Source organism: Coregonus lavaretus (assembly GCF_964263955.1).
Source record: "Coregonus lavaretus genome assembly, chromosome: 32".
NCBI lineage: Eukaryota > Metazoa > Chordata > Actinopteri > Salmoniformes > Salmonidae > Coregonus > Coregonus lavaretus.
In genome coordinates this window covers 34714082-34738201 of record NC_140019.1, presented here as the reverse complement: position 1 = coordinate 34738201, position 24120 = coordinate 34714082, and the positions used below count along the sequence as shown (strand labels likewise).

General features: G+C 38.5%; 1 protein-coding gene across 2 annotated transcripts in view; it reads right to left on the bottom strand.

Moving 5' to 3' along the window:
- Nucleotides 1-12072: 12072 nt before the first annotated feature.
- Nucleotides 12073-24120, bottom strand: part of LOC311107902 (zinc finger protein 711-like) — a 60478-nt gene continuing 48430 nt past the window's right edge. For both annotated transcript variants that reach the window (XM_084150498.1, XM_084150499.1), the window contains exon 10: nt 12073-15043. In XM_084150498.1, coding sequence (XP_084006624.1) covers nt 13901-15043 — 1143 coding nt within the window. In that variant the 3' untranslated portion in view covers nt 12073-13900. The remainder of the gene's footprint in view (nt 15044-24120) is intronic.

Genomic DNA, 24120 nt, shown 5'->3' with positions numbered 1-24120 from the left:
TCTGGGGCCCATTGTTAAAGTGTGTGTGTGTGTCAGTGGGTATAGTCTAATGTAGCCTGCTATCTATATATAGTCTAATGTAGCCTGCTATCTATATACAGTTGAAGTCGGAAGTTTACATACACTTAGGTTCGAGTCATTAAAACTGTTTTTCAACCACTCCACAAATCTCTTTTTCAGCTTAATATTGCAGATAGATTGTAACTTCCATCAATGTCATTGTCTGCATCACTTCCAATCCCCCATGTTTTTTTATATATATACTCCCCTTTATTACTTTTCAACCCCGCCATCCTTTCCCTACTTGGGGTAAATTAGTGAACAACAATGCCCAGGCCTCTACTTCCAGCCTATACTTACTATCTACACCTTATGGACACAGTCAATTTTACAATAATTCTATTTTATTTGTTTTTGCTCCTGAACTACTTCTACTCTCAATCTCTCCGATCATTTTCATGATGTCCATCCGGTTTGCTTCTATATGCCATATCTTTCTAACTGTGCTCTTTCCCAAAAGCTCCCAACATACAACCTATATACTTATTATGGACACAATATGCTTACATTATTAGTTATCTTGATATTATTTGTTGTTATTTGTTATTAGTCCCATCCTTCAACTCCATTCAATAACTCCCATCTATATCTTAACACCACCATTTAGGATTTCTATTTGCCATATATATTTCAACCGTACTGTGATGTTTTACAAAAGTTCTGAATCTTTCTATTCTCATTGCTTCTACAGATTGTGAATTAAAAATAAACATTTTTGCTAAAAGTATTATTATATTATTGATCGATTGACTATGACTTTTCAGATCACCCAGTAATGCTATCTGCAAGGTTCACAAATGTCTTGTTAACAAACTATAGTTTTGGCAAGTCGGTTAGGACATCTACTTTGTGCATGACACAAGTAATTTTTCCAACAATTGTTTACAGACAGATTATTTCACTTATAATTCACTGTATCACAATTCCAGTGGGTCAGAAGTTTACATACACTAAGTTGACTGTGCCTTTAAACAGCTTGGAAAATTCCAGAAAATGATGTCATGGCTTTAGAAGCTTCTGATAAGCTAATTGACATCATTTGAGTCAATTGGAGGTGTACCTGTGGATGTATTTCAAGGCCTACCTTCAAACTCAGTGCCTCTTTGCTTGACATCATGGGAAAATCAAAAGAAATCAGCCAAGACCTCAGAAAAAAATTTGTAGACCTCCACAAGTCTGGTTCATCCTTGGGAGTAATGAAGGTACCACGTTCATCTGTACAAACAATAGTACGCAAGTATAAACACCATGGGACGATGCAGCCGTCATACCGCTCAGGAAGGAGACGCGTTCTGTCTCCTAGAGATGAACGTACTTTGGTGCGAAAAGTGCAAATCAATCCCAGAACAACAGCAAAGCCTGCCCTGCCGGAAGCTGAGTCCCCGGTTTGTGGGGCCCTTCAAGGTCCTCCGGAAGGTCAACGAGGTAACATACCGTTTACAACCCCCCACCAACTACAAGATCTCACCCTCTGTTCATGTTTCCCTCCTCAGGCCGGTGGTTCCTGGTCCCCTGGTTGATGCCGTCCCCCGCGACACCCCTCCACCTCCCCTGGACATCGATGGGATCCCTGCCTATGCAGTCAGGTCCCTACTGGACTCCCACCGTCATGGGGGTTGGCTTCAGTACCTGGTGGACAGGGAGGGGTATGGTCTAGAGGAGCGGTGTTGGGTCCCGGCGGCCGACATTCTGGACCCCAACATCATCCGGGATTTCCATCTCCGCCATCCGGACCAGCCCGCTCCTCACCTTTTGCACCTGCTTCCTGACTCCCGGCATATACGTGACAGAGAGTGGTACTCAGTAATGTGTTGTATTGGATTTGCCCCAAACATAACACTTTGTATTGAGGACAAAAAGTAAATGTTTTGCAGTATTACTTTAGTGCCTTGTTGCAAACAGGATGCATGTTTTGGAATAGTTTTATTCTGTACAAGCTTCCTACTTTTCAATGAGTTTAGTATTGTGGAGCAGGGACGGCCTGTTCAATAGGGCGATATGGGCGACGCACTGCCAAACGGGAAAAGGAAGGGATTTTTTTTCTAATCAATTATATCACGGCAACAGTAGTTATCAGTGTTGTAATCTGATCTGACTGCCACTAAATGTCAAATCAGGCTAAAGTCGTGCTTCAAATGGCCCCGCCCGTTTTTGGGGCGATTTCAGTCAGGTTGAAAATCGCCCAGAAGTCTCTCATAGCCTGTCATGTAAAATCTATTTTTTTCAAATTTCAAAGCTTTCAATACATTCTCTATGGGTGTCTGTGGGCTTGCACTTACGTGCTTTCGTCATACGTGACGTAACCATGAACGTAACTAAGAAAATAGCGGCTAGCAGCGTCTCTGTTGCGACCTGCAGTGTGGCGTTATCTTATGTTTTTAATTTGTACACTTAGTGGCGTTATTTTATGTTTTTAATTTGTAGACTTAGTTTACAAACATTCTGCCAACCATGGATTTCCAGTGGTGGGTTTTGGACTGATCTTGTTGATCGTGTACATACCCGCTACGAACGGACTAAATAATGAAAACGCTGCTGGCAGCGGAATCCAATACAGCTGGGAGACTTGGCTGGATGACAGAGTCCCGGACAGAGAAGTGGAGCCGGCCGGCTTCACCCTGGTCAGAGCGGACCGCGATCCTGGTAAGAGAGCGACTCTGTACCCCCGACATTGAACTGCTTTCTGTGTCACTGCGACCTTACTATCTGCCCCGTGAGTTCCCCCAATTGTTTGTTACCGTTGTGTACTGTTGATAATCACAAGTTTACTGGAGAACTGAGACCAAGTAGAGACTTTGGACAGGGTGGATATGGTATAATAAAGGCAGTTTATTCAGAGGTAAAGATATCTGGAATCGCGTGCACGGACTCGTTCGTCAAACTCTTAGGGAGCTATCTGAAGAGAGCCCCGAAAACATTGTGTGCAGACATTTTATACAATAAATGATGTAGGTTGAATCTAGTAGTTCTGATCTTCTGATTGGTCCTGATGAGTTGGGCGAGGTCCCCTCCACTGTTGCATTGGCTCTGAGTCGGGTTCTCTGTCTTCAAATGTTCAGCCTAAAGAGAGGGGATTTTTGTGTGTGTGTGTGTGTGTGTTTAACAGTGATGATGTGTGTGTGTGTGTGTGTTATCAGTGATGATGTGTGTGTGTGTGTGTGTGTGTGTGTGTGTGTGTGTCCTCAGAGCAAGAACTCGTGAGTTGGAAGAACTGAGAGACCTATGGCGTGGGTGTTGTCCTTGGCCACCTGCTGACAAGGCTGACAAGATAGGACTCTTTTGTCCATTGTTATAGGATAGGAACAGCATTGATTGAAAACAAACGCCCAACACAAAATGGGTCATGCACAAGATTTTAGTCAGACCAAGCTATAACATTATATATTTACTACGACAGTACATTCAACCAAAAGCTAATATAACAAAGGCATCAGAGATTATTTATAATCTGTCACAGAAACTGGAATCCATCTCCCCAGATCAGTCAATAAATGCTTCTGGTATTGACTTATATGCTGCCCCTGTCTTCATGTTGTTGCTGGACATATCTTTTTTAAAATGTGTGTAGGTCACCTAAATCATCAGAAAAATTGCCCCTCCTGAGAATTTTTTCAGGAGCCGCCACTGTTGTGGAGTAACTACAATGTTGATCCATTCTGTTTTCTCCTATAACAGCTATTAAACTCTAAGTGTTTTAAAGTCACCATCGGCCTCATGGTGAAATCCCTGAGCGGTTTCATTCTTCTCCGGCAACTGAGTTAGGAAGGACGCCTGTATCTTTGTAGTGACTGGGTGTATTGATACACCATCAAAGTGTAACTAATGACTTCACCATGCTCAAAGGGATATTCAATGACTGCTTCGTATATTTTAACCAATCTACTAATAGGTGCCCTTCTTTGCGAGGCATTGGAAAACCTCCCTGGTCTTTGTAGTTGAACACTGCTCGACTGACGGACTTTACAGATAATTGTATGTGTGGGCTACAGAGATGAGGTGGTCATTCAAAAATCATGTTAAACACTATTATTGCACACAGAGTGAGTCCATGCAACTTATTATGTGACTTGTTAAGAACTTCTTTACTCCTGAATTTATTTAGGCTTGCCATGACAAAGGGGTTGAACGCTTATTGACTCAAGACATTTCAGCTTTTCATTTTTTATTAATTAGTACAAATTAATAATTCCACTTTGTAGTGTGTGTGTGTGTGTGTGTGTGTGTGTAGGCCGGTGACCAAAAAATCTAAATTTAATACATTTTAAATTCAGGCTGTAACACAACAAAATGTGGAAAAGTCAAGCCTTCAGAAAGTATTCACACCCCTTGACTTCCCCACATATTGTTGGTTACAACTAAACCAGAAATCTGACATTTGTTTGTGCTTTTAGATTGTTGAAAGCATAGTGATAACTCATTGGGAAGTCAACAAACTTTTGGGTGTCTTTTTGTGTGGGTGAATGTAGGTTGTAATCTCATTGATCAACATCTCAACCAAATAATAGCCAATTGTCCACGTTGAAATGACACGGTGTGCACAGTGGGTTAGTCTAGCCAGCTATCTACACCTTGTAGTAATCATGGCTGAATTACGTGCTCAGGGGTCCTGTCTTCCAGGGGGGCCCCCATTGGTTTTGTTAGCCACTCTCACTCAGACATATGAACATGGCATAAGTCATGCCAACATGAAAAAAAACATCTCCATCCCATGGGTAGAATTGCAGGAAATTAGCTATAAAACTGCACATTTTGCATCTCACAGGAGGGAAATTGAACAGTACAGGTGGAATCACATGAGGGAAATTGAATGACATTCTCTCCGTCACATGGCAACATTTGTAGAATTACATGAAATGTGTTATAAACCTGCAACATTTTCTCTACGCCCAATGGCAAAATGTGTAGAATTTCAGGAAATTAACTTTACATTTCTAGGAAGGCCAAATTCTAAGAGTAAGTTTCAGGCATTCAGTCAAAATGGAAGAGCAAATATGCAAACATGGTGAAACAGGCCAGTCATGTCTATTGACTACTGTAGAGAGAGGGGTCATGTCTATTGACTACTGTAGAGAGAGGGGTCATGTCTATTGACTACTGTAGAGAGAGGGGTCATGTCTACTGACTACTGTAGAGAGAGGGGTCATGTCTACTGACTACTGTAGAGAGAGGGGTCATGTCTACTGACTACTGTAGAGAGAGGGGTCATGTCTACTGACTACTGTAGAGAGAGGGGTCATGTCTACTGACTACTGTAGAGAGAGGGGTCATGTCTATTGACTACTGTAGAGAGAGGGGTCATGTCTATTGACTACTGTAGAGAGAGGGGTCATGTCTACTGACTACTGTAGAGAGAGGGGTCATGTCTACTGACTACTGTAGAGAGAGGGGTCATGTCTATTGACTACTGTAGAGAGAGGGGTCATGTCTATTGACTACTGTAGAGAGAGGGGTCATGTCTATTGACTACTGTAGAGAGAGGGGTCATGTCTATTGACTACTGTAGAGAGAGGGGTCATGTCTATTGACTACTGTAGAGAGAGGGGTCATGTCTATTGACTACTGCAGAGAGAGGGGTCATGTCTATTGACTACTGTAGAGAGAGGGGTCATGTCTATTGACTACTGCAGAGAGAGGGGTCATGTCTATTGACTACTGTAGAGAGAGGGGTCATGTCTATTGACTACTGCAGAGAGAGGGGTCATGTCTATTGACTACTGTAGAGAGAGGGGTCATGTCTATTGACTACTGTAGAGAGAGGGGTCATGTCTATTGACTACTGTAGAGAGAGGGGTCATGTCTATTGACTACTGCAGAGAGAGGGGTCATGTCTATTGACTACTGTAGAGAGAGGGGTCATGTCTATTGACTACTGTAGAGAGAGGGGTCATGTCTATTGACTACTGTAGAGAGAGGGGTCATGTCTATTGACTACTGTAGAGAGAGGGGTCATGTCTATTGACTACTGTAGAGAGAGGGGTCATGTCTATTGACTACTGTAGAGAGAGGGGTCATGTCTATTGACTACTGTAGAGAGAGGGGTCATGTCTATTGACTACTGTAGAGAGAGGGGTCATGTCTACTGACTACTGTAGAGAGAGGGGTCATGTCTATTGACTACTGTAGAGAGAGGGGTCATGTCTATTGACTACTGTAGAGAGAGGGGTCATGTCTATTGACTACTGTAGAGAGAGGGGTCATGTCTATTGACTACTGTAGAGAGAGGGGTCATGTCTACTGACTACTGTAGAGAGAGGGGTCATGTCTATTGACTACTGTAGAGAGAGGGGTCATGTCTATTGACTACTGTAGAGAGAGGGGTCATGTCTATTGACTACTGTAGAGAGAGGGGTCATGTCTATTGACTACTGCAGAGAGAGGGGTCATGTCTATTGACTACTGTAGAGAGAGGGGTCATGTCTATTGACTACTGTAGAGAGAGGGGTCATGTCTATTGACTACTGTAGAGAGAGGGGTCATGTCTATTGACTACTGTAGAGAGAGGGGTCATGTCTATTGACTACTGTAGAGAGAGGGGTCATGTCTATTGACTACTGTAGAGAGAGGGGTCATGTCTATTGACTACTGTAGAGAGAGGGGTCATGTCTATTGACTATTGCAGTAACAGTGAGAGAGAGAGAGAGAGGAGTCATATATTGACTACTGCAGTAAGAAAGAGAGAGGAGTCAAATCTATGTACTACTGCAGTAAGAGGGAGAGAGAGAGAGAGGAGTCATATCTATTGACTACTGCAGTAAGAGAGAGAGAGAGAGGAGTCATATCTATTGACTACTGCAGTAAGAGCGAGAGAGGAGTCATATCTATTGACTACTGCAGTAAGAGAGAGAGAGAGGAGTCAAATCTATGTACTACTGCAGTAAGAGGGAGAGAGAGAGAGGAGTCATATCTATTGACTACTGCAGTAAGAGAGAGAGAGAGGAGTCATATCTATTGACTACTGCAGTAAGAGCGAGAGAGAGGAGTCATGTCTATAGACTACTGCAGTAAGAAGGAGAGAGAGAGAGAGGGGTAATGTCTATTGACTACTGCAGTAAGAGCGAGAGAGAGAGGAGTCATATTTATTGACTACTGCAGTAAGAGGGAGAGAGAGGGGTCATGTCTATTGACTACTGCAGTAAGAGAGAGAGAGAGGGGTCATGTCTATTGACTACTGTAGTAAGAGAGAGATGAGTCATATCTATTGACATCTGCAGTAAGAAAGAGAGAGAGAGGGGTCATGTCTATTGACTACTGCAGTAAGAGAGAGAGAGGAGTCATATCTATTGACTACTGCATTAAGAGAGAGAGAGAGAGGGGTCATGTCTATTGACTACTGCATTAAGAGAGAGAGAGAGGGGTCATGTCTATTGACTACTGCAGTAAGAGAGAGAGAGGAGTCATGTCTATTGACTACTGCAGTAAGAGAGAGAGAGGAGTCATGTCTATTGACTACTGCAGTAAGAGGGAGAGAGAGAGAGAGAGAGAGAGAGAGAGAGGAGTCATGTCTATTGACTACTGCAGTAAGAGAGAGAGAGAGAGGAGTCATGTGTATTGACTACTGCAGTAAGAGAGAGAGAGAGAGGGGTCATGTCTATTGACTACTGCAGTAAGAGAGAGAGAGAGGGGTCATGTCTATTGACTACTGCAGTAAGAGAGAGAGAGAGAGAGAGGAGTCATGTCTATTGACTACTGCAGTAAGAGAGAGAGAGAGAGAGGAGTCATGTCTATTGACTACTGCAGTAAGAGAGAGAGAGAGGGGTCATGTCTATTGACTACTGCAGTAAGAGAGAGAGAGAGAGGAGTCATGTCTATTGACTACTGCAGTAAGAGAGAGAGAGAGAGGAGTCATGTCTATTGACTACTGCATTAAGAGAGAGAGAGAGAGGAGTCATGTCTATTGACTACTGCAGTAAGAGAGAGAGAGAGAGGGGTCATGTCTATTGACTACTGCATTAAGAGAGAGAGAGAGGAGTCATGTCTATTGACTACTGCAGTAAGAGAGAGAGAGAGAGGGGTCATGTCTATTGACTACTGCATTAAGAGAGAGAGAGAGGGGTCATGTCTATTGACTATTGCAGTAAGAGAGAGAGAGAGGAGTCATGTCTATTGACTATTGCAGTAAGAGAGAGAGAGAGAGGAGTCATGTCTATTGACTATTGCAGTAAGAGAGAGAGAGAGGGGTCATGTCTATTGACTACTGCAGTAAGAGAGAGAGAGAGAGGAGTCATGTCTATTGACTACTGCAGTAAGAGAGAGAGAGAGAGAGAGGAGTCATGTATATTGACTACTGCAGTAAGAGAGAGAGAGAGAGGAGTCATGTCTATTGACTACTGCAGTAAGAGAGAGAGAGAGAGGAGTCATGTCTATTGACTACTGCATTAAGAGAGAGAGAGAGAGGAGTCATGTCTATTGACTACTGCATTAAGAGTGAGAGAGAGAGAGGGGTCATGTCTATTGACTACTGCATTAAGAGTGAGAGAGAGAGGAGTCATGTCTATTGACTACTGCAGTAAGAGAGAGAGAGGGGTCATGTCTATTGACTATTGCAGTAAGAGAGAGAGAGAGGGGTCATGTCTATTGACTACTGCAGTAAGAGAGAGAGAGAGAGGAGTCATGTCTATTGACTACTGCAGTAAGAGAGAGAGAGAGAGGAGTCATGTCTATTGACTACTGCAGTAAGAGAGAGAGAGAGAGGAGTCATGTCTATTGACTACTGCATTAAGAGTGAGAGAGAGAGGAGTCATGTCTATTGACTACTGCATTAAGAGAGAGAGAGGAGTCATGTCTATTGACTACTGCAGTAAGAGAGAGAGAGAGAGGAGTCATGTCTATTGACTACTGCAGTAAGAGAGAGAGAGAGAGGAGTCATGTCTATTGACTACTGCATTAAGAGTGAGAGAGAGAGGAGTCATGTCTATTGACTACTGCATTAAGAGAGAGAGAGAGAGGAGTCATGTCTATTGACTACTGCATTAAGAGTGAGAGAGAGAGGAGTCATGTCTATTGACTACTGCAGTAAGAGAGAGAGAGAGAGGGGTCATGTCTATTGACTACTGCAGTAAGAGAGAGAGAGAGATGAGTCATGTCTATTGACTACTGCATTAAGAGTGAGAGAGAGAGGAGTCATGTCTATTGACTACTGCATTAAGAGAGAGAGAGGAGTCATGTCTATTGACTACTGCAGTAAGAGAGAGAGAGAGAGGAGTCATGTCTATTGACTACTGCAGTAAGAGAGAGAGAGAGAGGAGTCATGTCTATTGACTACTGCATTAAGAGTGAGAGAGAGAGGAGTCATGTCTATTGACTACTGCATTAAGAGAGAGAGAGAGAGGAGTCATGTCTATTGACTACTGCATTAAGAGTGAGAGAGAGAGGAGTCATGTCTATTGACTACTGCAGTAAGAGAGAGAGAGAGAGGAGTCATGTCTATTGACTACTGCAGTAAGAGAGAGAGAGAGAGGAGTCATGTCTATTGACTACTGCAGTAAGAGAGAGGAGAGGGATCATTTAAAGCAGAAAGTAGGAAGACATAAAGGTATTTTCTTATTGATCTCACTGTTTTACCTTGCTGACAGCAGCATTTAGTAAGTGATGTATGTGATATATTCAATGCATCAACCAGGGGAATATGACGTTGCATTCCTCTTCCACTCCCCGGTGCCCATAGCAACCATGTGAACCCACCTGTTCTTTTCCATGTCCCTCCTGTGAGAGGCATGGTCCATCAGCAACGTCGAGAGAGACAGAGACAGAGACAGAGACAGAGACAGAGAGAGAGAGAAAGAGATTACAAAATGCAGGGGAAGAGCTTTCTTTCTGCGTCCGCATCAAATCACTTCAATTATTACTGTTACTACTGTCTCTAAAGCATTATTAACATATTCCATTACTATTACTGCCACACATTACACATTTTTTCTCTCAAATCTGCCTTTCCTGGTTTGCACCAGTATGTTGATTTAGACTACTGCTGGGTCTACAGTATGTTGATTTAGACTACTGCTGGGTCTACAGTTTGTTTCTCTTCTCATACAGGGGTCATTTATTTTTTATCAGGGGATGCTGCAGCACCATCAGTACCCCTACTTTCCACGGCTATGCTGATGTGCTAATATATGCCTTAAATATTTGTAACATATGGCCTCCCGAGTGGCGTATTGTTCTAAGGCACTGCATTGCTTGAGGCGTCACTATAGACCCGGGTTTGATCCCAGGATGTGTCGCAGCCGGCCGCGACTGGGAGACCCATGAGGCGGCGCCCAATTGGCCGAGCGTTGTCCGGGTTAGGGGAGGGTTTGGCCAGCCGGGATGTCCTTGTCCCATCGCGTCTAGTGACTCCTTGTGGCGGGCCGGGCGCATGCACGCTGACTTCGGTTGTCAGCTGTACGGTGTTTCCTCTGACACATTGGTGTGGCTGGCTTCCGGGTTAAGCGAGCAGTGTGTCAAGAAGCAGTGTGGCTTGGCAGTTTCGGAGGACGCATGGCTCTCGACCTTCGCCTCTCCAGAGTCCGTACGGGAGTTGCAGTGATGGGACATAAATAAAAAAGGTTGTAAAATAAACGATATTCTATATCTTTATCAGTAGGCCCAATGGATCAAACTGAGGGTCATGTACCACATCAATTCCAATGGGGATGATGACACACCCCTCAAAAAAGGGAGGGAATGTTGTCTTTCCGAAATCCTTCAGCAGGATTCTAGACAGAGCATCCCTTCTACAGAATATGAAGAATTAGGCTGATCTACTTGATGCAGCCCAGAGCATCCCTTCTACTGAATATTAATTAGGCTGGCCTACTTGATGAAGCCCAGGCTGCATCTTCTCAACTACAGGACTAATGCCCCCCAGCGTCCACCCTCTCCATCTGGGTTCAACTACAGGACTAATGCCCCCCAGCGTCCACCCTCTCCATCTGGGTTCAACTACAGGACTAATGCCCCCCAGCGTCCACCCTCTCCTTCTGGATTCAACTACAGGACTAATGCCCCCCGGCGTCCACCCTCTCCATCTGGGTTCAACTACAGGACTAATGCGCCCCAGCGTCCACCCTCTCCATCTGGGTTCAACTACAGGACTAATGCCCCCCAGCGTCCACCCTCTCCATCTGGGTTCAACTACAGGACTAATGCCCCCCAGCGTCCACCCTCTCCATCTGGGTTCAACTACAGGACTAATGCCCCCCCAGCGTCCACCCTCTCCATCTGGGTTCAACTACAGGACTAATGCCCCCCAGCGTCCACCCTCGCCATCTGGGTTCAACTACAGGACTAATGCCCCCCAGCGTCCACCCTCTCCTTCTACCCCAGTGGACGTACAGACAGTCAGTGGGAGCATCCCAAATAGCACTGTGTGCCCTATATAGCCCATAGGGCTCTGGTCAAACGTAGTGCACTATGTAGAGAATATGGTGCCTTTTGGGATACAGGCAGGGTGAGCGCTCTGTCTCAGGTGCATTTGAACAGTCTTGCCTGGAGTATCAATCCTGATGTATGGAAGGAGAGGGGCACAGAAGTGCTGACACCACTTAATCACAGTTAGATACATTCCGTCTCTTAGAGGGAGCTGCAGGGTAGCATCACATATAGGCTGAGTCCCAAATGGAAACATATTTCCTATGTAGTGCACTACTTTTGACCAGTCCCCCAAAAGGAGCGCACTATATGACAAATAGGGTGCCATTTGGAACACAATAGAAAAGCACTCCTTCCCCATTTTCAATATGGTAACCCACTCTAGACCTAAGTTAATTACTAGGTATTTAATCTCATCTGGTAATTTACATGAGTTGTCATACTCTTCAACTGAGTAATTATTTTTCGGTGAAGCTTGAAGGAACGTTTGAATTTTCCAAAATGTCCATGGAGTTAGACTGCCATCTTGTGGTGATGACTGAGCAAGACCAGACAAATTCTATTCCCTAGTCGTGCACTACTTTTCACTAGAGCCTTTTGAGGCCGTTAGGGAATAGGGTGCAATTTGGAAAGAACCCCCCCCCCCAAAAGGACAGCAAAAACTAAAAATAATTGTTTATTTTGGTTCCTCCTCACCAATAGTTTCTGAACAATCAGACAACAAAAAATTGACAACAAAAAAAAAGTACAAGAAAAGTCATGAATTTTTACCACAATTCATTTCATGGACAGCATATTACGTGCATACTTGAAGACTCCAATGCCAATATCTCAACCATTGTACTCAAGGTGTGTGTGTAGCCCAGTCACTGTGGGGTTGCTGGATACCAGTGAGCGGAAATCTCAACAGAAAGATCAACCAATTACCTATCAGATATCAAAACAGAAGAGTTCATCAGACATCTTTCTATTGATAATACATTTTGATGAATACCGGTCGCTACTGTCCCACCTCTTGAAGGTCCTGAAATACCCCAAACTCTCTCTCCACCACTCATATTGTCTCATTCAGGGAATATAAATTATACACCCTTTGCGTACATGTAAAATTAACAAAATAATAGTTAAAGTGCTTTCTACCGACTCAAACATACATAATCTCTTAGAGAATGGTACTTTTACACGGCATACGTTTGAGACTTAAAATCACTTTACTTTTCAGATTTCTGTTTTAGCAGAGCTCAGTGCACGAGGAGAAACAGAACAGAACATGTAAGACATGATTACCATCGGATGGTTGGCGTGTGTGTGACCACATCTGTGTTCTATGTGATGACACGTACACATCATATACACAACTTACAGTGGCATTCACAACAAGGTCAAAAAACTGTGGTGACAACTGCTGGAGTTTTTACCAAACCAAACATACAGAAAGGAACCATCTGTCCACCTAACATGACACCAAAACATTAAACGAGTTTAATTAATAATAAATCGGCACTGTTAAGAAACGAAACAAAGTTCTGTTTGTTTTTAAAAAATGAGTTGGTTTCGTAGCTCGTAGGTTAAGGTGCTTGTGTAAACATTGTTCCACTCTGACCTCTGACCTCACAGGTGGACCACCCAAACAGGAACCTCGTAATAACGACATGATTGGGATTCAGATTGCCTTTAAAACAAAACGTTATTAGGGTATAAAGCAGGTTATTGGGAGCATACTTAGGCCTGGGATCAAAAACTATCTGTAATCATTTCAAATACATACCTTAGCTGGGCTTGCCTGGCACAACGGAACCAACCGACTTGCAAAAGTCCACTCTAGGCAGGATAAAGCAAACGCTAAACGTATAAGAAATATTTCAAAAACGATTTGAACCCAGGTTTGAAGATACTAGTTGGTAGTTGGTACAGTGGAGAGCAGAGCATTGTAGCTCTCCTGTATGCAGTAGTTTGATACAGTCTAGTAAGACAGACAGAAGAACAGGTCTGAATGACGTTCTCAAATAACCACTTCCTATATTAGAGGACACCGTCTGTCCGACCGTCTCTTTCTCCCAGAGTTTCAACTGCAACAGGTATACAAATATAATGCATTTGAGACCCTGAATAAAATGTTCATCATATGGTGAATCCTCTCTCTGCAGCTAAATAAATACATACAGAGTTACAGCCGTCCCATTGACTACATATACATTGGTTTTAAACTTCACCCAACTTCCACAATATGCTTAGTTTGATTACATCTGGGGGAGAGGGAATGTGGGGTTCTGGTGAGAACTATTCCTATTCTATACAACCAGTGGAGAACGAGAACAAGCATTAAGTCAGAATGTTATCATCACTAGCAGTCTAAATGTACCATTCCATCCTTATCAACTGCCTAAACGTGTTCCCCCTTTGTCGTGTGAAACAGGTCTACGTAGACTAAGAAGTGAGGAGTGTGTGTGCCAGTCTGTGTCTGTCCGGGTAACGTTGTGTCAACATTGTATTAACAACGTTCCATCAGCATGTCTTTGTGATGTCTGGCTATGTGCTGGCTCTTCTCCGAGGGCCTTCTGAATCCTTTAGAACAGTAGCCACAGCAGTGGGGGTATTCCTTGGTGTGGATCGAGATCACGTGGCGTTTGAATCCCGAAGCGTCCGGGCTGTTGTACTCGCAGTACTGACACTGGTACACCTTCCTCCCGCTGTGGGTCTTCATGTGTTTCTTCAGCTCCGTGGACTGGCGGAACCCTCGCCGGCAGCGTTTACACTTAAAGGGGAGGTCCTTGGTGTGAACGGACAGGATGTGTCTGCTGAGGGTGAAAGGGTCAGAGGTTGTGAAGTTACAGTGCCTGCACTGGTGCACCTTGTTGCCCTTGTGCGTCTCCGAGTGTTTCTTCAGCTCAGAGGGCCGGTGGAAGCCCTTCTCACACACGTCACACTGGTGTGGGAAGTCTTTAGTGTGAACAGATATGATGTGGCGTTTTAGATCAGAGGAGTTGGTACTCTTGTGTTCACAGTGGGGGCACTGGTGGGTCCTGTGGCCCTGCACCATCTCTGTGTGCAGCTGCAGCTCCCGCTCGTCTGCGTAGGCCTGGGGGCAGTGGCCACACTTAAAAGGCAGGTCAGCACCGTGCTTGCTCTTGATGTGAGTCTTTAGGTTGGACTGGTCTGCACAGCGGAAGTTACAGTGCGGGCAGCAGTACGGCTTCTCACCCGTGTGGGTCCGCATGTGCTTCTTGAGCTCTGACGGGTGACGGAAGCCTTTAGCGCACTCCACGCACAGGTGGGCGAAGTTCCTACTGTGAACGGCCAGTAGGTGGCGGTTGAGGAGCCCCTGCTCTGCAGTCTCATAGTCACAGTACTTACAGTGGTGCAGTTTGGACTCCTTGTCCCTCAGGATCAGCTTGTTAGACCCTAGCTGGCTGTCTTCGTGGTAACGCCGGGTGTACTCTGTGTAGGTCCTGTTGTATTCTGGGTATTCTGGGGTGGTCCTGTTGTATTCTGGGTACTCTGGGGTGGCCCCGTTGTATTCTGGGTAGTCTGTGGTGGTCCTGCTGTATTCTGGGTACTCTGGGGAAGAGGTTATGTCTCTGTCACTGCGACGGACCAGTAGCTTGTGGGACTCCAGGTGGTTGTGGAAGTTGACCTTGAAAAACAAAACATAATTTATTTATAGTGCATTTCACAGACATGTCACAAGAGCAACACACTTAACAGGGAGGAATAGGGAGGGAAACAATCACAACAATAAATGTCAACAACAATAACAATGTAATATTATAAAACGGGTTGTTTGGATCCTGGATACTGATTGGTTGATATGCGGGAGTTGTGGGACAACAACTTGTGCAAAATACCATGCCGTATTAATCTCATAATTCCACTGTCCCGCAGCCCAGGCAGGAAATTCAGAAAAACGTCATTTCCCTCGGGAAAAAAGCATCTACACAATTTATTCCGTGCTACCATTTGGTTTGCAACCGTTGGGGTGGTTGTATAAACCTACCTGTAGGCTAGCTAGCCCAAGAATTCATGTGAAACTAATAATTCACTATGGAAATTGTAAACATTCAGAAATTAACCAGCGCAGTGCGGCCTATGTAGGCCTATTGGATATTTAGCTAGCTAGCTACATGCCAATTATTTGTTTACCATAGCAATGTCGAATGAATAGAATTACCGACTGGGTCAAAACATGAGAAAATAACTAGCGACCAGCCCACTTGGGACTTGGGTAGCAACTTCAGAATGCAAAAACAAAATGTACTCGTTAAAAAAACGTTTTTAATTATAAAATGTCATTAAAATTGTAATAAATCAATATTTTTATAAATATGTTTGCCACTGTTTTATGAAAGCAATAATGCCATCGAAACCGGGAATTATCGTGGGACAACTCTCTCCAACTGCTGTATTCCGGCCCTTGGCTTCGCCTCGGTCTTTAGAACTGCCCTTGTCCGATAATTCCCGGGTTCTCAGGAAACGAGTAATAACAGAAACAGAAGAGAGTAATAACAGAAACAGAAGAGAGTAATAACAGAAACAGAAGAGAGTAATAACAGAAAATAGTAAAAACAGAAAAGGAAAGTAATAACAGAAAAGTGTAATAACAGAAAAAGAGTAATAACAGAGAAGAGTAATAACAGAAAAAGAGGAGCGTAATAACAGAAACAGAAGAGAGTAATAACAGAAACAGAAGAGAGTAATAACAGAAACAGAAGAGAGTAAACAGAAAACAGAAAATAAGAGTAATAACAGAAAATAGTAATAACAAAAAAGATTAGTGTAATAACAGAAAAGGAAAGTAATAACAGAAAAGTGTAATAACAGAAAAGTGTAATAACAGAAAAAGAGTAATAACAGAAAAAGAGTAATAACAGAAAAAGAAGAGTAATAACATAAACAGAGGAGAGTAAACAGAAAACAGAAAATAGTAATAACAGAAAAGGAGAGTAATAACAGAAAAAGAGAGTAATAACAGAAAAGGAGAGTAATAACAGAAAAAGAGAGTAATAACAGAAAAGGAGAGTAATAACAGAAAAGGAGAGTAATAACAGAAAAGGAGAGTAATAACATAAAAAGAGAGTAATAACAGAAACAGAAGAGTAAACAGAAAAGGAGAGTAATAACAGAAAAGGAGAGTAATAACAGAAACATAAGAGAGTAATAACAGAAAAGAGTAATAACAGAAACAGAAGAGAGTAATAACAGAAACAGAAGAGAGTAATAACAGAAACAGAAGAGAGTAATAACAGAAAAGAGTAATAACAAAAAAGATTAGTGTAATAACAGAAAATAGTAATAACAGAAAAGGAGTAATAACAGAAACAGAAGAGTAATAACAGAAAAATAGTAATAACAGAAAAGAGTAATAACAGAAAAAGGAGAGTAATCACAGAAAAATAGTAATAACAGAAAAATAGTAATAACAGAAAAAGAAGAGTAATAACTAAAAGAAGAGTAATAACAGAAAAGAAGAGTAATAACAGAAAAGAGTAATAACAGAAAAAGAGTAATAACAGAAAAAAGAGTAATAACAGAAAAAGAGTAATAACAGAAAAATAGTAATAACAAAAAAAGAGGAGCGTAACAACAGAAACAGAAGAGAGTAATAACAGAAACAGAAGAGTAAACAGAAAAGGAGAGTAATAACAGAAAAGGAGAGTAATAACAGAAACAGAAGAGAGTAATAACAGAAAATAGTAATAACAGAAACAGAAGAGTAATAACAGAAACAGAAGAGAGTAATAACAGAAACAGAAGAGAGTAATAACAGAAAATAGTAATAACAAAAAAGATTAGTGTAATAACAGAAAATAGTAATAACAGAAAAGGAGTAATAACAGAAACAGAAGAGTAATAACAGAAAAAGAGTAATAACAGAAAAGAGTAATAACAGAAAAAGGAGAGTAATCACAGAAAAATATTAATCACAGAAAAATATTAATCACAGAAAAAGAAGAGTAATAACAAAAAGAAGAGTAATAACAGAAAAGAAGAGTAATAACAGAAAAGAGTAATAACAGAAAAGAGTAATAATGTAGGCCTATTGGATATATAGCTAGCTAGCTACATGCCAATTATTTGTTTACCATAGCAATGTCGAATGAATAGAATTACCGACTGGGTCAAAACATGAGAAAATAACTAGCGACCAGCCCACTTGGGACTTGGGTAGCAACTTCAGAATGCAAAAACAAAATGTACTCGTTAAAATAACGTTTTTAATTATAAAATGTCATTAAAATTGTAATAAATAAATATTTTTATAAATATGTTTGCCACTGTTTTATGAACGCAATAATGCCATCGAAACCGGGAATTATCGTGGGACAACTCTCTCCAACTGCTGTATTCCGGCCCTTGGCTTCGCCTCGGTCTTTAGAACTGCCCTTGTCCGATAATTCCCGGGTTCTCAGGAAACGAGTAATAACAGAAACAGAAGAGAGTAATAACAGAAACAGAAGAGAGTAATAACAGAAACAGAAGAGAGTAATAACAGAAAATAGTAAAAACAGAAAAGGAAAGTAATAACAGAAAAGTGTAATAACAGAAAAAGAGTAATAACAGAGAAGAGTAATAACAGAAAAAGAGGAGCGTAATAACAGAAACAGAAGAGAGTAATAACAGAAACAGAAGAGAGTAATAACAGAAACAGAAGAGAGTAAACAGAAAACAGAAAATAAGAGTAATAACAGAAAATAGTAATAACAAAAAAGATTAGTGTAATAACAGAAAAGGAAAGTAATAACAGAAAAGTGTAATAACAGAAAAAGAGTAATAACAAACAGAGGAGAGTAAACAGAAAACAGAAAATAGTAATAACAGAAAAGGAGTGTAATAACAGAAAAGGAGAGTAATAACAGAAAAGGAGAGTAATAACATAAAAAGAGAGTAATAACAGAAAAGGAGAGTAATAACAGAAAAAGAAGAGTAATAACAGAAAAGAGTAATAACAGAAACAGAAGAGTAAACAGAAAAGGAGAGTAATAACAGAAAAGGAGTAATAACAGAGAAAGAGTAATAACAAAAAAAGAGGAGCGTAACAACAGAAACAGAAGAGAGTAATAACAGAAACAGAAGAGAGTAATAACAGAAACAGAAGAGAGTAATAACAGAAAAGAGTAATAACAAAAAATATTAGTGTAATAACAGAAAATAGTAATAACAGAAAAGGAGTAATAACAGAAACAGAAGAGTAATAACAGAAAAAGAGTAATAACAGAAAAGAGTAATAACAGAAAAAGAGTAATAACAGAAAAAGGAGTAAAAACAGAAAAAGAAAAGTAATAACAGAAAAAAAAGAGTAATAACAGAAAAATAAGAGTAATAACAGAAAAAGAGTAATAACAGAAAAAGAGTAATAACAGAAAAGAGTAATAACAGAAACAGAAGAGTAATAACAGAAACAGAAGAGAGTAATAACAGAAACAGAAGAGAGTAATAACAGAAAAGAGTAATAACAAAAAAGATTAGTGTAATAACAGAAAATAGTAATAACAGAAAATGAGTAATAACAGAAACAGAAGAGTAATAACAGAAAAAGAGTAATAACAGAAAAGAGTAATAACAGAAAAAGGAGAGTAATCACAGAAAAATATTAATCACAGAAAAATATAAATCACAGAAAAATAGTAATAACAGAAAAAGAAGAGTAATAGCAAAAAGAAGAGTAATAACAGAAAAGAAGAGTAATAACAGAAAAGAAGAGTAATAACAGAAAAGAGTAATAACAGAAAAGAGTAATAACAGAAAAAGAGTAATAACAGAAAAAGAGTAATAACAGAAAAAGAAGAGTAATAACAGAAAAAGAGTAATAACAGAAAAAGAGTAATAACAGAAAAAGAAGAGAGTAATAACAGAAAAAGAGTAATAACAGAAAAATAGTAATAACAGAAACAGAGGAGAGTAATAACAGATAAAGTAGAGACTAATAACAGAAAAAAGTAATAACAGAAAAAGAAGAGTAATAACAGAAACAGAAGGGAGTAATAACAGAAACAGAAGAGAGTAATAACAGAAAATAGTAATAACAAAAAAGAAAAGTAATAACAGAAGTGTAATAACAGAAAAAGAGTAATAACAGAAACAGAAGAGTAATAACAGAAAAAGAGTAATAACAGAAAAAGGAGAGTAATAACAGAAAAATATTAATCACAGAAAAATAGTAATAACAGAAAAATAGTAATAACAGAAAAAATTTAATAACAGAAAAAGAAGAGTAATAACAAAAATAAGAGTAATAACAAAAAGAAGAGTAATAACAGAAAATAAGAGTAATAACAGAAAAAGAGTATTAACAGAAAAAGAGTATTAACAGAAAAAGAGTAATAACAGAAAAAGAGTAATAACAGAAAAAGGAGTAATAACAGAAAAAGAAGAGTAATGACAGAAAAAGAAGAGAGTAATAACAGAAAAAGAAGAGAGTAATAACAGAAAAAGGAGAGAGTAATAACAGAAAAAGAAGAGAGTAATAACAGAAAAGAGTGATAACAAAAAAAGAGGAGCGTAACAGAAACAGAAGAGAGTAATAACAGAAAAGAGTAATAACAGAAACAGAAGAGAGTAATAACAGAAAAGAGTAATAACAGAAAAGAAGAGTAATAACAGAAAAAGAGTAATAACAGAAAAAGAGCAATAACAGTAAAATAAGAGTAATAACAGAAAAAGAAGAGTAATAACAGAAAAAGAGTAATAACAGAAAAAGAAGAGAGTAATAACAGAAAAAGAGTAATAACAGAAAAACAGTAATAACAGAAACAGAGGAGAGTAATAACAGATAAAGGAGAGAGTAAGAACAGAAAAGGAGTAATAACAGAAAAAGAAGAGTAATAACAGAAACAGAAGGGAGTAATAACAGAAACAGAAGAGAGTAATAACAGAAAAGACTAATAACAGAAACAGAAGAGAGTAATAACAGAAACAGAAGAGAGTAATAACAGAAACAGAAGAGAGTAATAACAGAAAAGAGTAATAACAAAAAAAGATTAGTGTAATAACAGAAAAGAGTAATAACAGAAAAGGAAAGTAATAACAGAAAAGTGTAATAACAGAAAAAGAGTAATAACAGAAAAAAGGTAATAACAGAAACAGAAGAGTAATAACATAAAATGAGTATTAACAGAAAAAGGAGAGTAATAACAGAAAAATAGTAATAACAGAAAAATAGTAATAACAGAAAAATTGTAATAACAGAAAAAGAAGAGTAATAACAAAAAGAAGAGTAATAACAGAAAAGAGTAATAACAGAAAAGAGTAATAACAGAAAAGAAGGGTAATAGCAGTAACAGAGGAGAGTAATAACAGAAAAAGAAGAGAGTAATAACTGAAAAAGGAGAGAGTAATAACAGAAAAAGAAGAGAGTAATAACAGAAAAGAGTAATAACAAAAAAAGAGGAGCGTAACAGAAACAGAAGAGAGTAATAACAGAAACAGAAGAGAGTAATAACAGAAACAGAAGAGAGTAATAACAGAAACAGAAGAGAGTAATAACAGAAAAGAGTAATAACAGAAAAGAAGAGTAATAACAGAAAAGAAGAGTAATAACAGAAAAATTGTAATAACAGAAAAAGAAGAGTAATAACAAAAAGAAGAGTAATAACAGAAAAGAGTAATAACAGAAAAGAGTAATAACAGAAAAGAAGAGTAATAGCAGTAACAGAGGAGAGTAATAACAGAAAAAGAAGAGAGTAATAACTGAAAAAGGAGAGAGTAATAACAGAAAAAGAAGAGAGTAATAACAGAAAAGAGTAATAACAAAAAAAGAGGAGCGTAACAGAAACAGAAGAGAGTAATAACAGAAACAGAAGAGAGTAATAACAGAAACAGAAGAGAGTAATAACAGAAACAGAAGAGAGTAATAACAGAAAAGAGTAATAACAGAAAAGAAGAGTAATAACAGAAAAGAAGAGTAATAACAGAAAAAGAGTAATAACAGAAAAAGAAGAGAGTAATAACAGAAAAAGAGTAATAACAGAAACAGAGGAGAGTAATAACAGATAAAGGAGAGAGTAATAACAGAAAAGGAGTAATAACAGAAAAAGAAGAGTAATAACAGAAACAGAAGGGAGTAATAACAGAAACAGAAGAGAGTAATAACAGAAACAGAAGAGAGTAATAACAGAAAAGAGTAATAACAAAAAAAGATTAGTGTAATAACAGAAAATAGTAATAACCGAAAAGGAAAGTAATAAAAGAAAAGTGTAATAACAGAAAAAGAGTAATAACAGAAACAGAAGAGTAATAACAGAAAAAGAGTAATAACAGGAAAAGGAGAGTAATAACAGAAAAATAGTAATAACTGAAAAGGAAAGTAATAACAGAAAAGTGTAATAACAGAAAAGAGTAATAACAGAAAAGAAGAGTAATAACAGTAACAAAGGAGAGTAATAACAGAAAAAGAGTAATAACAGAAAAAGTGTATTAACAGAAAAAGAGTAATAACAGAAAAAGAGTAATAACAGAAAAAGAAGAGAGTAATAACAGAAAAAGGAGAGAGTAATAACAGAAAAAGGAGAGAGTAATAACAGAAAAAGAAGAGAGTAATAACAGAAAATAGTAATAACAGAAAATAGTAATAACAGAAAAAAGTAATAACAGAAACAGAGGAGAGTAATAACAGAAACAGAAGAGTAAACAGAAAATGAGAGTAATAACAGAAAATGAGTAATAACAGAAAAAGAAGAGTAATAACAGAAAAAGAGTAATAACAAAAAAAGAGGAGCGTAACAACAGAAACAGAAGAGAGTAATAACAGAAAGAGAAGAGTAATAACAGAAACAGAAGAGAGTAATAACAGAAACAGACGAGTAAACAGAAAAGGAGAGTAATAACAGAAACAGAAGAGAGTAATAACAGAAAAGAGTAATAACAGAAACAGAAGAGTAATAACAGAAGAGTAATAACAGAAACAGAAGAGAGTAATAACAGAAACAGAAGAGAGTAATAACAGAAACAGAAGAGAGTAATAACAGAAATTAGTAATAACAGAAAAGAAGAGTAATAACAGAAAAGAGTAATAACAGAAAAGAGTAATAACAGAAAAGAAGAGTAATAACAGAAAAAGAGTAATAACAGAAAAAGAGTATTAACAGAAAAAGAAGAGTAATAACAGAAAAAGAAGAGTAATAACAGAAAAAGAAGAGTAATAACAGAAAAAGAAGAGTAATATCAGAAACAGAGGAGAGTAATAACAGATAAAGGAGAGAGTAATAACAGAAAAGGAGTAATAACAGAAAAAGAAGAGTAATAACAGAAACAGAAGAGAGTAATAACAGAAACAGAAGAGAGTAATAACAGAAACAGAAGAGAGTAATAACAGAAAAGGAAAGTAATAACAGAAAAGTGTAATAACAGAAAAAAAGTAATAACAGAAAAAGAGTAATAACAGAAACAGAAGAGTAATAACAGAAAAAGAGTAATAACAGAAAAAGGAGAGTAATAACAGAAAAATAGTAATAAAAGAAAAATAGTAATAACAGAAAAATTGTAATAACAGAAAAAGAGTAATAACAAAAAGAAGAGTAATAACAGAAAAGAGTAATAACAAAAAAAGAGGAGCGTAACAACAGAAACAGAAGAGAGTAATAACAGAAAAAGAAGAGAGTAATAACAGAAAAAGAGTAATAACAGAAAAACAGTAATAACAGAAACAGAGGAGAGTAATAACAGATAAAGGAGAGAGTAAGAACAGAAAAGGAGTAATAACAGAAAAAGAAGAGTAATAACAGAAACAGAAGGGAGTAATAACAGAAACAGAAGAGAGTAATAACAGAAAAGAGTAATAACAGAAACAGAAGAGAGTAATAACAGAAACAGAAGAGAGTAATAACAGAAACAGAAGAGAGTAATAACAGAAACAGAAGAGAGTAATAACAGAAAAGAGTAATAACAAAAAAAGATTAGTGTAATAACAGAAAAGAGTAATAACAGAAAAGGAAAGTAATAACAGAAAAGTGTAATAACAGAAAAAGAGTAATAACAGAAAAAAGGTAATAACAGAAACAGAAGAGTAATAACAGAAAAAGAGTATTAACAGAAAAAGGAGAGTAATAACAGAAAAATAGTAATAACAGAAAAATAGTAATAACAGAAAAATTGTAATAACAGAAAAAGAAGAGTAATAACAAAAAGAAGAGTAATAACAGAAAAGAGTAATAACAGAAAAGAGTAATAACAGAAAAGAAGAGTAATAGCAGTAACAGAGGAGAGTAATAACAGAAAAAGAAGAGAGTAATAACTGAAAAATGAGAGAGTAATAACAGAAAAAGAAGAGAGTAATAACAGAAAAGAGTAATAACAAAAAAAGAGGAGCGTAACAGAAACAGAAGAGAGTAATAACAGAAACAGAAGAGAGTAATAACAGAAACAGAAGAGAGTAATAACAGAAACAGAAGAGAGTAATAACAGAAAAGAGTAATAACAGAAAAGAAGAGTAATAACAGAAAAGAAGAGTAATAACAGAAAAAGAGTAATAACAGAAAAAGAAGAGAGTAATAACAGAAAAAGAGTAATAACAGAAACAGAGGAGAGTAATAACAGATAAAGGAGAGAGTAATAACAGAAAAGGAGTAATAACAGAAAAAGAAGAGTAATAACAGAAACAGAAGGGAGTAATAACAGAAACAGAAGAGAGTAATACAGAAACAGAAGAGAGTAATAACAGAAAAGAGTAATAACAAAAAAAGATTAGTGTAATAACAGAAAATAGTAATAACCGAAAAG